The sequence below is a fragment of the Paramisgurnus dabryanus genome, chromosome 4 (genome assembly GCF_030506205.2).
Source record: "Paramisgurnus dabryanus chromosome 4, PD_genome_1.1, whole genome shotgun sequence".
NCBI classification, from domain to species: Eukaryota; Metazoa; Chordata; class Actinopteri; order Cypriniformes; family Cobitidae; genus Paramisgurnus; species Paramisgurnus dabryanus.
Window position 1 is genome coordinate 21,486,877 of NC_133340.1, and position 15,263 is coordinate 21,502,139.

Below are 15,263 nucleotides of genomic sequence, written 5' to 3' on the forward strand. Positions count from 1 at the left end.
CATTAGACTCCTTCCAGAATGTTTGAAATGTTTCCTTAATTAACATACTAACAAGCCGATGAACTGAATCAGCTGTTTTATATATGGAGACATCTAAAATGTTCTGGAGGGGGGGGGCGAGAACTGGAGAACCACTGCATTAGACAATAAACCTTGACAAAATTCCCCAAACCAGCCGAAAGCAATAATATGTTGTTTAGGAAAATCCAAAACCTGGTTACAATGTTTCCAATAAGAACAAGATACAATAACTAACTGTTACAGAGTTAATTTACAAAAATAGCTGTCACGCTCCCGCAGAGTCAGTGACTGTACATATTCAGACAGTTCTGAACATTCTTCTGCATCCATGTTAAATAAATCCCTTCTAAAATGTGCTAGCTTACAGTTGTCAGCATTGCGTCCGCCCCTGCACCTCTTTTTGCCTCCAGCTAAGCCCCGCCCACCCGGAGACGTTGCAGTGTTTACAAACTTTTAATGAGTCTTTACCTGTAGATGGCGCTTTATGCATGTGAGGTCAGCTGAGGCTGACAGCAACATCAGTTAACTGATAAATATGTCAGACAGTATAGCTGCTGTTAGCTGCTAAACTATAATTACTAAAACTATAACTGAAACTAAATAAAATAAAAACTAAAAAGAAATGTGTTTGCAAAATAAAAACTAAACTGAAACTAACAAAACCATTTATGAAACTAACTAAAACTAAACTTAAATTGAATTTTTTTTAACGATATTAAAATAAAACTTTAAAAAAAAGCAAAACTTTAATAACCTTGACTTCCACAACTAATAACAATGGCCTCTGTACAAAGCCACATTACACTGGACACAAGTTCACAAAACAATCTACGCAGCTCATAGTATAAAGATCAGACTAAAATGATTAAGAATCACATTTAATGACATTTGTTGATGTCATTAAAGCATCATGAAGGACTTAAAAAATGGGTTGTCAGGGTGTATGTTACTTGGTTTGTTTCATCCGTGAAACTTCAGCGTTGAGCTTTTTGAGAGTTGAGTTCAGAATGATGATGATACTGATGAAGATAATCGTGTTTATCTGCAGGAAAAAAACAAATAAATCAATAGCTTTGTTTTCCAATGGTTAAAACGACAAATTGTAACAAAAACATACCGCAAGAATGAAGCAAACAGGTCCCAGAAAACTCCAGATGAAGCCTCTCTCCTGTTTAATCCAGCATCTGTTTACAGAAAACACTCAATAAATATTCAAAAATACTATTTCAGGTGAACATTTTGAGACAATTTTGATCTTAACACACAATAAATATTTGCAATATTCATTAAAGGTGTAGCGGAGGATGCAAAAAAAATGCAATTGCACAACACTCCTGATTGACAACTAGGAGGACCAATAGTCTTGATGATCCACCCGGAAAAAGAAAATCCTCTGCAATACCTTTAAGTTAAGGTTCAATTTCTTTAATCTAAACAACTAATCCTCTTCATACATACTTATCACTGCCATAGCCTTCAGGAACCAGTCCAACAGACACGCCCACTATAACAAAAGCGATCACATATCCAATCACAATCAAGAATCTGCTGCTAAGCACCGCCCTCTGTCTGGAGCTGATCTGTGATAGGTTCTTCACACGGATGAAGAGCAGCACAGCTTCAATGAACATCCATACAAAGCAGGAGAGAAAGAAGAAGTGAAGAGCTCCTGATATCACAGCACACACCACCTGATGAGATTGAAAGATATTAAATAATAAATCATTCTTACACGGAGAGACTGCAGTCAGTTATAGCTCACATTTAAAGATGCTGTCCAATGCTTAACAAATTCATTAGACCATCCCTGTGTCCGAAATGGCATACTGAGAGGGTGTGTACAGTACTAGATTAGATTAAGTACCTACTAATCAACGTTTAAAGTTCCCATAGCATGAAAATCTGACCTTTTCCATGTTTAAGTGCTAAAATTGTGTCCCCAGTGTTTCTATCAACCTAGAAAATGTGTAAAAGATCAACCCAGTAACTTAGATCTCTGCAAGCACGTGAAAAATTGGGTCATTGTAATTTGGCTCCTATTGTGATGTCAGAATAGGATAATACCGCCCCCTTTATCTGCACTATCCAACCACAGCACTGCCATTTAGTGCAGAGAGAAAGAGAGAGGGAGAACCTTTTTCTTTTAGCTGGGATCCTTTTTTTTATTAGAGAACTCCGCTCCTGGGGTCTCACAGTATAGTATCGAATACAGTATAGCCCATTGAATAAACATTTATAAATCTTCACGTCAGAATGAAAATTATCATTAATTACTCACCCTTATGTCTTTACAAACCTGTAAGACATTCGTTCATCTTTGGAACACAAATTAACCCTGGAGAACCCAAGATTTTGAATAGCAGCAATTAACATTGGCCAAATTTGACCCCGGGGGTTCTTCAGGGTTAAAAATTTGCATGGATTGGTTCAACTTCAATTCAAAAAAGCAACGAAATACTTTCTGTGTGCAAAAAAATCAAAAGAATGACTTCACACATTTCTCTTTTCCTGCGCACGCTCACGAGCGCATCATGATGCATGCAAGTGGCGATATTTGTCCGGGCATGAGCGAGCCGTAAACACATATAAGTGAATGTGGGACGTGTGTTTTCTCAGCAAAAGGACCAATGGACCAAGACATGTCTATGTGCGTGTGGTGTTCGGAAATGTGGAATGAAGTCGTTCTTTTGCAGACGGAAACTATTCTCATCACTTTATTGAATGAAGACTCAATCAACATTTTAATGATGTGTTTACTGCCTTTCTGAGCCTTAAACATGGGCGTTGTGTTGCTGTCAATGTGGAACGACATGAGGAGAGTAATTAATGACAACATTTTTATTTTGGAGTGAATTAACCCTTCAAGGACTGTATATAAATAACTGCAACTGGGCATCTGAAAAAAATTAAGTGTTTTACCATTATTCCACCTTTTTTGTAAAACAGTAAATTCGAAGAATCATGGATAACAACAATTCTATTTTAACATTTGACATGCTACTGTAACTAAAGAGCTTACACGTACTAATGGATTAACCATTACAGAAACAAATGATTTTAGTAATCACCAATACTTCGTTTAGGGAACCCGTGGCACAAACCTTATATTTTATGTTGGTCTGATAAATTTGTTTAGCACTGTTTGTCTTTCACGATCACCACCGTGGCTCCCTCTACTGGCCACCAGAGGCTTCACTACACATTATCCTGAGGACTCCATTGCCCATAATCCCTTGCACCACACTGATTACTGCCACGCCTGCTGCTCATTATCTGGACTTATTAAACCCCGCTCTCACTCTCTCACATTGGGAAGTCTTGTTAGTGTCACAATGCATTTCTGAGCGGTTATCGCTTGGTTTTCTATGATTCCCTGGTTTCAGTTACAGACTGCTCCAAGACACGAATGGTGAGGATTCAAATGCAAAAGAAGGATAATCTACAAACATAAATCCATAAACAGGCAGAAGGTCATACACAGGTAGGCAATCCAAATAACACTGCAAACAAGGCAGAACAGGGAGTACACAGACTCAGATAATAGCCATTAATACAAAACCAGAGAATCATAAATCAAGTGAGAAATGCATTGTGACACTACCAAGACTTTACAATGTGAGAGCAAGGTTTAAATAGTAAAGAAAATGAGCAGCAGGTGTGGTAGTAATCATTGCGGTGCAAGGGAAATGGGCTGAATCCGAAGCCGCATACTTCCATATTGTAGTAGACAAAAAGCAGTAGGCGAACGAATTGTATGTCCGAAACCTCAGTATACATAAAAGGGTATGCGAGAATTTTGTTCAAGTTCATGCACCGCTGCAAGAACCGACAGGTGGATGACATCAAAGTACCGTGAGAGCGATTCCAGAAGTCTGATTTCAAGTTGCTCTCGCGGTATTGTGATGTCAGTTCTTGATCTTCAAGTCTACTAGGTCATAGGTCACTTGATAACGTCAACATGGGGATGATGTCCATACTAACATGAACATACATACATAATGTTTTAGTCCTTGTTAAGGAGGTACTCATTGAAATTAAGTACCTACTCAGTGAGTATGTGATTTCGGACACAGATATAAAGTCCTAAGGGTCATGTGTAGTGAAGCCTCTGGTGGCCAGTAGAGGGAGCCACGGTGGTAATTTTGACAATGTCATGCATAATTCTCACATTGTAATGTTTGATGGGATCCAGGAAGCTTTGTGTGAGTAAGAACAGAAGATGAGCCAACAGTAGACTGATGCAGAGGTTGATTCGAGCTACATTGTTCACTCCAGGTTTCCATCGACAGAAAGCAAAAGTCAACAGAGCCAAACTAAGAAACACCAGACCCACGATCACAGCCACCAAATTCACCTTCTCCAGAAGATCATTCTGAGAAAATACATCACCACACAATGTGTAAAATGTACTGCATGGATTGCTTGTAACTCTTGAAAGTCTAACTTAATGTTCTCTTCCACGAAGTCTCACCTGTGTCAGAATCTCTTACCTCTGTTGGTGGGCTGCCAAATTGCATGATGAGAGCGAATGTTGACAGATGACCACATGAACACACGGTGTAGTTGCTGTAGGTCTTTACAAGAGAACAACCTTCTACAACCCACTCAGTGATGTTCCAGTACACACAGAAAGGATTACCAGTGTTGTTTAACTCCTTTACAGTAAAGGAAAAGTACATGCATGTCAGATGTGACTCCAATGACACAAGAGGTCTTTTGCAAAAGTATGATAAAAAATATGCAATGGTAAACAAAACAAAAATATCACAAAAACAGCAGATAAAGTTTATAGAGTAAACAACATCTAGGATTTGTTGTTGTTTATTACACATTCAAAATGTATTTAGACTCAAGCAACTATACGAAACATATTATACTACTGGATATAAAGTGTAAGAGCCAACATGCAAAGATACCACCATCTTTAACAGACGCCAAAGAGACTTACATCTGCATCAAAACATCTGCTGGGAAAGCTCAGTAGTAATGATCAACTCGACTCAACTCAGTGAGTGACTTGGGATGTTTCTAATTGCCATTCATATTACATATTACATTTCATGCATTGCTTTTATTCTTTCTATTGTGAAGTCAATGGGTCTCATTCATGAAACATTCATAAATATATGAGTTAATATGTGAGTGATTTGCACGTAAACAGACATTCCCGAAAACTCTCCTCCTGATTCACAAATATTTCGTAAACGTCAGATTTGATAGTTAAATGTGTGTCAGTCGTACAAGGGACGCGCGTGCAAGCTTATTCTCAATTACCATAAATCCCGCCCATTAAATCCGACTGACAACTATATATGAGCATCATATTATGACACCAAGGATTTTAACATGTCGTCTTAAAAGCGAATGAAAAAGAAAAATTTCTCAGATGCAGAAATTTAAGTTTTATTATCAGATCAAAACACGACATTTTATTTTCAAGCATATACATCTCGGGTCTTAAAAAAAAAGAAGCTTGGCAGCACATTACAGATGCTGTTAATGAAGTTTCATCTGTTAATTGAACAGTCCCAGAAGTGAAAAGAAAATGCTTCGACATGAAGCTTGACTGCAAAAAAACAAATTAGTTAACTTCAAAAATCTTATTCAAACTGGAGGAGGACCACCATCATCGTAATCGAGCATATCTATATGTGATGAACGCATCATTAGCATAAATGGCGAAACCTCTCTGTCGGGTAAAATTCCCAATGGTGACAGTGACGAAACTCCTTCGCAGGAAAGCACTTCAACACAATCAGATGGTACAGTAAGGCTACAGTTCAAAATTTTTTTGCCCAACTAACATGGTAAAATAATATAATTTTAGAGGAAATACACAAGCAGTTTACATTTGAGCAGATTTAAATTTTTACAAAAGAACTGGTCTGGGTAGCCTGAAACGACTAATTTACCAGTCTTCATTCTCGGAAAGTAAGTCTGCGTGGTCTCTGAAAATACGCCTTTTGCGCAGCACTCTATCTGCCAAATCTATAGATATATCAGCCATCATAAACATGTTATGCCTGATTTTGGCCATTTTATAGGAATACAATTCAGTAACAATTAAGGGGCTATTGGTTTGCCCAGCCCTATTGAAAGCAATAACTTATTTGATTAAAGTGTTTCGTTTGCAGATGCTATTACTGGAGCTCATCATAAAATTGAAAAGAAAAAAATTATATAATTATTGTATATAATATTTTTTTCAAAATGCTTTGTAATATGTACATGACTAAGGTGAATTAAAATACAGCCTTATTAATGAGCAAAACGTTCGGATGTTAAACGCACAATTTACGCGTGGCTGGGAGCAGGTGTAGATTTCTTTCGTATCAACTAAAATTTGGAAAATACGAATATTTTCATGAATAGCAAAATTTATGCCAAAAGGACTTCACGAACGATTTAAACAAAAATTCGTTCTGCTCGTGTTTCATGAATGAGACCCAATTAGAGTAACTCACTTTGATGTGTTTGAGGGTGAAGTTGACTGGATCGAGGAGCTTTCCAGTGCTGTTATAAAGGGTAGCTGAGATGACACTGGACATCATGGTTTTATTTGTGTTTTTATCTGATGTTTTGAAGAAGTCTGCCTTCAGTATGTCCTCCATCGAGCCGTAGCTGATAAAAGACACAGCAGCCCTTCCTTCTTTTAAAGAACAAAAAATGTTCACCATCAATCTCAATAAAAGTCCAAATTAGCATCTATAAGAAAAATTTGCTCTTTGATCGTGGGTTACATATCAAATAAAGGCATATCAATTTGCCAAAAGCAGTGCATTGTTGTTAATTCTCATTGGTTCAATAAGTAAGAAATAATCAGAATAAAGCATTTAACAGACCCATGGTATAAATGACAATAAACCACTTCAACAACAGTGGTGTTTATTCAACAAGTGCATGGTCAAGACACAGTTAATGCTTTCACATACTTGAAGACTGGGCAAATTTACGAATATCAATATCCATTTGAGCAGTTTTAGTTTGGACAGAAGGGATGGTTTCTGTTGTCAAATTGGGTCCAATCGCAAGAACTCTGATTTCTACAGAAAAGAGAAAACAGAGCAGATACAGTATAGCATACAGTATTACATACAGTTACTGTACATTGCCTTAAACACTTAAAGGTCCTGGGTGTAGATTTTAGCGCCATCTAGCAGTGAGATTGCGACCAATGGCTCAGTCCCCAGCTTAACTCGATATGTAAATGTAATGAAAAGTCCAAACGTCAAACACTTGATCTCCTGTCTGTTTTATTTTAGATAAAGATGTGCATCTCTGGTGAAGTCATATTAAATGTCTATGTTATCGCATCCAATAAGCCTACTTTTTTTGCGGTGGATGCACATGGCTTCCTCCACTGACAGCAAAACCTTTCAAATTGAAAATGCAAAGCAAAACAGAACATTACCAATAATAAATATGATCATTGATTTATTTTCTTCTCTTTTGCTTCAGTGACAAAGTGCTCTAAAATGTTCTGTGGACAAGCGCTCTGCTGCAGAAAGCCCTTACATAGATCTTGTTTGGGCGTGTATTTATGCAAATTGCCAGTCTTATGCACACAGAACAAGTAAAATAAAAAATTAATGTGCGCATGCACGTGTTTTGAATTAGGCAGAATGTTTTCACGAAAAGTTCAAATGTGCGTATAATCACAATTATTAGTGAATGAGACCCAGGGTTTAAATCATTACCTTTTCGCCATTAAATATTGCCATTACTACCAATATTTGCTATTAATAATTTTTCAGACGTACAGAGTACTCGGAATAAAAAATGATGGAATTTCTTTCTGGAAGGGATGAGATGTAATACTAAAACTATAGGATTGAAAGAGTGAAACCAGATCAGATCAAGAACAGATCAAGAGATGACGATGCATTTACTGAGAAAAAATGTTCAAACTTTGTACCCATAAGGCAGGCAATAAAAAATTGAAAACTATGCATTGTTTGATAGCTACCAGAAAACTAAAGACAGCAAAATGATACAATGAGAAACGATAGTAAACGAATAAAGCTTCTGCTGTTATTTGAAATTGCCTTATACAATTTGCGAGATGGTGGCGTCAGAGATGAAAGAAAAAACACACACAAACACAGACAGGATCGTAACCCGCTCTTTTACCTGTACTGTTGTAACTGTAATTCTTATAACTCAAATTGTTTGTTGGCTCCACAAGTGCAGACACCAGGACATCGTAGGCTTTTAGCATAGTGTTCCCATTGGCCGCCAGATCGCTAATATTACTGGACATTTCAGAAATCCTCATTTGAGCAGAATCAAGAGCCTTCAAATAATTTTCTGCCAACTAACATTTCAAAAAGATACAGTCATAAAATGCAAAAACAAGGTACAGTAGATAAATCTTCTAACTGACCAGGGAAGAAAACGTTACTTACGTCAGAAGGTATTTTAAAGTTTTCTGAGATATTTATGATCTGGCCAACAATATCCATCACGTGCTCTGGAGAGACCTGCTCAAGAAGAGAAAGAAAAATGTTTGTGGCTCTTCTTACTGTAGTAAACATGTTTTGAAGTACTGTTAGAAAATGATGGAAACACGTTCACACGTACGCTTGTCAAATCTTGATTCCCAAGTTCTGGAAGGACAATACAGGGTTTTTCGTTAGGATGCATCCTTATATTGCATGTGCAAAAATGAAAGCATTCTCTTATAGTATGTACTGTAAATTCTAAAGTACGCATATTTACACTCTAAAAATACTGGCTTATTTTCAACCCAGCGTTGGGCCAATAAGGGACTTTAACGTATGCAGGGTTGTTTCAAACCAAAATGCTGGATTGTTTTACCCATTATTGGATCAAATATAAACATGTTGTTCCTTCTTGACCCAACGCTGGGTTTCTAGAGTATACAGTTAGTGAAGTAACACAGGAAGACAGGACTTTACGCACCTGACAGACAGGAGCAGGAATATGTCGCTGTTTTACAGGAGCAGAGATCTGGAGTATTATATTGGCAGTTGGTATTAGTATTGTTGGTACAGTTGTACAAACCGACCATACAAGAGCAGCCTGTACTGGTTTGGTTACAGGAGTATACATTGCAGGAAGTATTTGAACTATCTGTACAGTTCACAAAGTTGGGGGGATTTGTGCAGGAGGAGTTGTTCACAAGAGAGCAGTACCAGCCGCTTGCTTGTAGTGATTTTTGGATCACTAGATCACTTGCGATCAGGATCTGCAGGGCTACAGATGAGAAGCCAAGTTACTAATGTTGTATTTAGTTAATTTCACATCACTGTTTACATTTCATTAGAGGAATGGCACCTGGTTTTATTTCCTATAGCTAATGACTATTTTGTTGTGGATTGATGCTTTGGCAATGTTTTATGTATAACAATCATGCTAATAAAGTACTTCATCAATGAAACGAATAACCAACGAGATCTCACGAGAATACGTGTTTATTTTTACATAAAGTGTGCTTGCACCACATTTACATTTAATAATGTTTTTATACACACTGCAATGTATAATATTGACGTATTGACAGGACTAATACTTTAAGTGGACTAATTATTTAAGTATTAAAGGCGGGGTGCATTATTTTATAAAAAAAAGGGAGTCGGTCCGAGTACCAAAACGCACTCGTAGACCATCAGCATTAAGGGGCGTGTCTACTAACCCACACCATTGCTTGGGTTGCGTATGTGTGGGGCGGATTTATCAAAAGAAGGTCCATATTATGTGATTTGGGTGATTTCAAATGTCAACATTGGCTTTCAGAGATCATGCACCCCACCTTTAACAACTTTACAGATGTAAAAATTGTATTCCTATACATAAAAAAATCACAGGATTGGCGCTTCTTACTTATGTTAATGACATGTTTTTTTGTCATATTTTTGGACTTATTTAAGACGGTTTACTCATTTACCGTATATAATGTTTATGTCTTTCAGATAATCAACGTAACATAATATTAAACAAGACTACACTTTAAAACATTAAAATGAATAACATTTCTGTAATCATTTAATCATTTTGTAATATTTAGTTAGTTTCCCATAACACAAAAGGCATTTTCTCATTTTCAACAATAATTACACTAAAAATCCACACAAAAGATGTTAATTTTACTCATTTGCTGTAAGCAGCATCTTTAAGATTCATACGATTGTGATGAATAGATCCAAATTCAGCCCTTTATCTTGATTCCAGTTCTCATCAGCGACTGTAAATGTCAAATCTCGTATTTGTTATGAATTTAAATTCAAATATTGCACCTCAAGAAGCTTAAATGCTTTATGGCAGTAATATCAAACGCTCATTGGCCCTTGAGTGCAGCGTCACAGATTTGCTTAAATAATTGCGGTCTTTCAGGTGATGTGCTTTTGAAATTTGAAATGTGTGTGAATAATATATATTATTATATATGTGAATAGCAACCAGTGACTTCTGAGACAAAAAAGTCATAAATAAGTCATTTTACTTACTATTTTAATTATTGACACATGATGTGTTGCTATAACTTATAAAAACAAGTTAAAATAGCTTGTTTTCATTTGATAAGTTCGAGAAGCATGTTGATATGACTTATTGATCACATCATATTACAGTGCTGCAATGACTGTAAATCCTATTTGGTTATACTTACACCTACACTATATTATGAACACTGTAAAAAGTGTTTCTGTGCCTTAGTAGATTTAACAAAAATAAATTGAGTAAACTGTATTAAAAAAATTTAATTCTTGTTTTTTTAATCAAAATATGAGTTAAAATAAAATTAAAATTTGAATAAATTGATTAATTCTAAATTAACACATTATTGAGTAAATTCAACTTAATTTTATTATGTATAATCCATTTAAATTTGTAAGAAAGAAATTAACTTAATAATTTTGTGTTAAAACTACATGAATTATTTTAGTAAACACAACTAACTAGGCAGTGGACTTGCAGTTCCCAGCATGCTTTGCATGGGACTGCATTTGGAGAGTGAAATTTGAATTGAAATTTTTTTGTTTTGTTTTTAACTAAAAAGAAAAACTTGTTAGTGTTTAATGTTCATTTATCTTCGATATTTGAAAGAGTTTCTGTTTCTTCTTTGAGTTTTGTAGTTACCATTGTTCAGAAGACTGGTGCTTGTGCATAGACTGCATACTGAAGTATGTCCCGCTTTACAGCTGCCCAAAACGAAACTGAGTGGGTGCGTTGTTTGAATAAACGTTTCTAGCCCTCATCTCATGGCATAAAAACAACAACTAACCATAAATATGTTACCTGTACTAGTACAATTAGTTAACTCAACTCAATTTTATTGCATTCATATAAAGTAATGTCAGAGTGTTCAATATACTTAAAAAAGGTTGCAAGTTGACTCAACCTAAAACTTCCCATGCAGTCACTTGCCTCACTTTTTATAAGTTAGATCTAGGTATTACTTTTTACATTGAATTTAAGGCTGCAAAATTTTCAAAAGAAAAGTTCACAGAAGTATTAATTGCATTCCAGAAGCATGTCACTAAACTTTTTACAGTTTCACTCCACAAAGTCAAACAAACAATAACTTGAATGTCATACCGTACGCAAACACTACATCCGCATCTGCTCGCCAGCAAGTTAGCCGGAAATGTCAAGACGCAGGTTATCTGAATGCCCTATAGCTATAATACAACATACTGTAACTATGCAACTGCCAGGTGGAAAACAACAAGAAAACATGCTTGTTCTGCTTTGCATGTATTTGGATGCAAAATAACTTCATTTCATCTTTTGAAGATCCATATTGTACAGTGCATATTTTCATGTTTTATTTTTACATAGGACTGTGGTGGAAGTTAGCTCGAGGGCAAAAAATTAACATTTTTCTTATTCATCAGAAGAGGTTATTTATAAACACATAAAATGACCAGAATGACCACTGTACACTAATGTAAACTTTACATCCCCCACCAGCTGCAAATAGTAATATACTGAACACTGTCAGGAAATAAAAAGTCAAAACTCACAACAGTGAATATAACAGCACCATTGCATAAAAAAAAAACACAATGCATACTGTACAATTGAGCATAAAGCAATCTCCACTCTCCTTAGAATTGGATTTAGTGTATTTTTTTTAGTAAATCTAAGTGATTCAGTTTACTTGTGTTTTTAATGAACCAAATTTGACTTGTAATTTTATGATGTTTAATGTGAAAGTATCAAAGCTATGAAGTTTAAATTACTGATGATGATTTTTGATGTCATCCCAGCAAACGTGCTTTCTAGCAGGCAGATGACAAAGCTGTATTCAAAGCAACCTGTTATGTGTCAGACACACCTTTGGATGGGTGCAGATTATGTTAAATGTTTTACATATAGTCAAAATAGCGTTCTCCTGTTACAGGCTGATTTGAATCACTATACAGTTTATTTTAAAAATATGTATAATATATTGCTCAAATGTTTCTGAAAGATTTTGTGTTAATATGCGCAAGCTTTGCAAATGCACAACGTCAAGTTGTGTTTGGTGTCCTTGGATTGAATTAATGTGAATTAAACATAATATGTGACCCTGGACCACAAAACCAGTCATAATGGTCAATTTTGAAATAGAGATACATGATCTAAAAGGTGTATAAATAAGATTTCCATTAATGTATGGTTTGTTAGGATAGGAATATTTTTGGCTGAAGATAAAACTGTACAATCTGAAATCTAAAGGTGCAAAAAATTCACACATATTACAACACATATTACAAATGATGAATACATTTTTAGTATATTTGTGGTAGGAAATTTACAAAATATCTTAAATGGAACATGATCTTTAATTTTGACCCGTACAGTATTGTTAGCTATTGCTACCCATGCTACTTATGACTGGTTTTGTGGTCCAGTGTGACATTTAAACTTTTAAACAGCATGAGCTTTAGATGAACCAATTTATAACAGAATTGCGCTAAGAGGTAAATAAAACATTTAAATCTATCAAACGTACAGCGAATATATTGGAACAAAGGTATCAGCATGTTGCGTTCAATGTACTGTATGAGGCAAATAATCTACAATGCAATTTTTAAAAATGTTGGAAAACATAATTTATACATTTGATAATTACATTAATGCATTTGGCCAACATTCTTAAACCAGAGCAACTTTCAGAGATGTTTGCTATTTTTAAATGACAAAAAATTATATAACTGTGATTTGCTAATTTTGAGACCAATTAAAAAAGAAATTATCAATTTCTTTCAAAAAATATTTAACATTTTTATGCAATGAGGTAATACTTACCTGTCAAAGAAAAGATGATTTTCATGATCACCTGCAAAGTTAATAATCCTTCAGACAAAATAATGTCCTGTGTCAACAACCGACTAATAAACTGAATGTGTCTAAACACTAATCAGGGAAGCTGATGCTGTGAACATTTGCATTTGGAGAACAACGAACAGACCTCACGCATATACACACACTGTAGGGACACAGTCCTAATATTAACCATCATTTACATTTTGCTCTGGAAGTACACTGTAAAAAAATGTTTGTGATCAATCATATCTGTCAAGGACTTCTGGGTTGGTAAAGTGTGCAAAACCTGCTGCAGTGCGGGCTTCGCCAGAGACCACACCAAGGGGAAAAAGGGGGCGCTGATGAGCACACTTCGGAGAGTAAAAATGACAGATGGGACACCCTATGGACTCGTAGACTAAGCGAGCATGCGCAATTTAAGGCCAGAGACCTAAAGTCCACATGAAGTGCCCCATTTGGGACAGGACCATAGACAGAACAATGAGCACAAGGACTTCAAATAGAAAGAACTAATTAGGGGAACAGGTGAAAATAATAACAGGTAAGGGAGCGGGTAAAAAGTGTTGAGACACAGGAAATACGTGGTTTAGTATCACAAAACAGACCACGCATTGCCCACACAAAACACTGTGCTGTCAGAACCCTGCCATACTGGACTAAATATTAAAACAAGTCAAGGTTCCGTCAGGATCCTGACACATATCAACCCATTACCTTTTTTTACATGCATTTTCATTAACAAATAAAGTTATGCAATTTCAACTAGCTTTTTATATAACAAATCGCCATTAGCCAAATGTAAAATATTAAGTTGAACTGACCTGCACAGCCAATTTAATCAAAAGATGTTTATATTGCAGTCAGTCCTTCCAGAAAAACATGGAGTTTTTTTGTGATTGTTGCGTGCAAAAAATCCTTGATCTTGTGGCACGTTTTCTTAAAAAAAAGCGGGATATTTATGCAATTTTATGTGATGAAATTGCGGGAACTTGCCAAAAATTGCAGGAACTTGCAAAAACTGTTTGCAGTTGTTCACATCACATAATCACATCACTTCATAACGTTCCCATGGCAACAGGGTACATGGCTGCACTTGAGTGAAGTAAAAGCAACATTTTTAACTTTCTGCTAAGATATATGTGATTTTTGCTATGAAATTGCGGGGATTATAAGGTGATATTTAACAAATGTCCAGGTGATGACAATATGGAACAGACACATAACCGTGACACGGATCACCAAAATGTGTGAGATTTGATGATAAACATTAAATTGTTAAGCAAGGCTGTAATATATTATGAAAAAAGCTTAAGGCGTTATTATGCATAATGATGGAAAATTAAAGCACACATTCGACACGGCAATCTACAGAAAATGATGCAAATGCAAAGCAATTTTTGCAACATTACAATATACTGCTGAAATGTCAATACTAAGTATGATTTATGCCATGCAATTATGAATAAAAAATATTTTTTTCTAACTCATTGTTTATTAAACATAGGAATCTCTGCTGTTAGCATGCTAAGGTTTTAAATGTTGATCACGAGCTGCCTGTGAAGTAATGATATGTTAACGATATCTCTGTAACACATTATTTTCTCAACAATTTTCTAGATTTAGCCAATATTGTATATAATCTTTTTCAAAATGTGCCTCTGAAATGAAAAAAAAAATTCTAAAGATGATGATTTGCATTATAGACACCCACAGAAAGTGATAAAGGACTTGAGGTTATCTTAGGTCAGAAGTTGATCAGTCACTCACCTTTATGGTGCATGTGGTGACAGTTTCAGCATCAGGGTATTCTGGGTCTGTTTCATGAATGAGACATTGAAGGAAATACATGATATTGCATTACTAAGTAGTTTATAATTATTGGTGTAAAACAGCTAAATTTCCACCCTTCTCTAATGCGTGGAAAGACCTCTCCATTGGCATTCACATTCATGCTGATGTCAGTTGCTTGA

At 35.7% G+C, this 15,263-nt stretch overlaps 1 protein-coding gene across 5 annotated transcripts in view; it reads right to left on the reverse strand.

Moving 5' to 3' along the window:
• Positions 1 to 15,263, reverse strand: part of LOC135760373 (putative adhesion G protein-coupled receptor E4P) — a 76,037-nt gene that overhangs the window by 2,242 nt on the left and 58,532 nt on the right. For 2 of the 5 annotated variants that reach the window (XM_065274340.2, XM_065274341.2), the window contains 12 exons: positions 15,061 to 15,107; positions 8,944 to 9,237; positions 8,602 to 8,627; positions 8,427 to 8,501; positions 8,152 to 8,335; positions 6,954 to 7,064; positions 6,486 to 6,670; positions 4,512 to 4,676; positions 4,190 to 4,393; positions 1,480 to 1,712; positions 1,139 to 1,205; positions 972 to 1,063 (listed from right to left, as the gene is read on the reverse strand). In XM_065274340.2, the coding sequence (XP_065130412.1) occupies positions 972 to 1,063; positions 1,139 to 1,205; positions 1,480 to 1,712; positions 4,190 to 4,393; positions 4,512 to 4,676; positions 6,486 to 6,670; positions 6,954 to 7,064; positions 8,152 to 8,335; positions 8,427 to 8,501; positions 8,602 to 8,627; positions 8,944 to 9,237; positions 15,061 to 15,073 (1,649 nt within the window). In that variant the 5' untranslated portion in view covers positions 15,074 to 15,107. Of the gene's footprint in view, positions 1 to 971; positions 1,064 to 1,138; positions 1,206 to 1,479; positions 1,713 to 4,189; positions 4,394 to 4,511; positions 4,677 to 6,485; positions 6,671 to 6,953; positions 7,065 to 8,151; positions 8,336 to 8,426; positions 8,502 to 8,601; positions 8,628 to 8,943; positions 9,238 to 13,275; positions 13,851 to 15,060; positions 15,108 to 15,263 lie in introns of those variants that run through there. The other 3 variants (XM_065274339.2, XM_065274338.2, XM_065274342.2) reach the window with 3 other exon arrangements.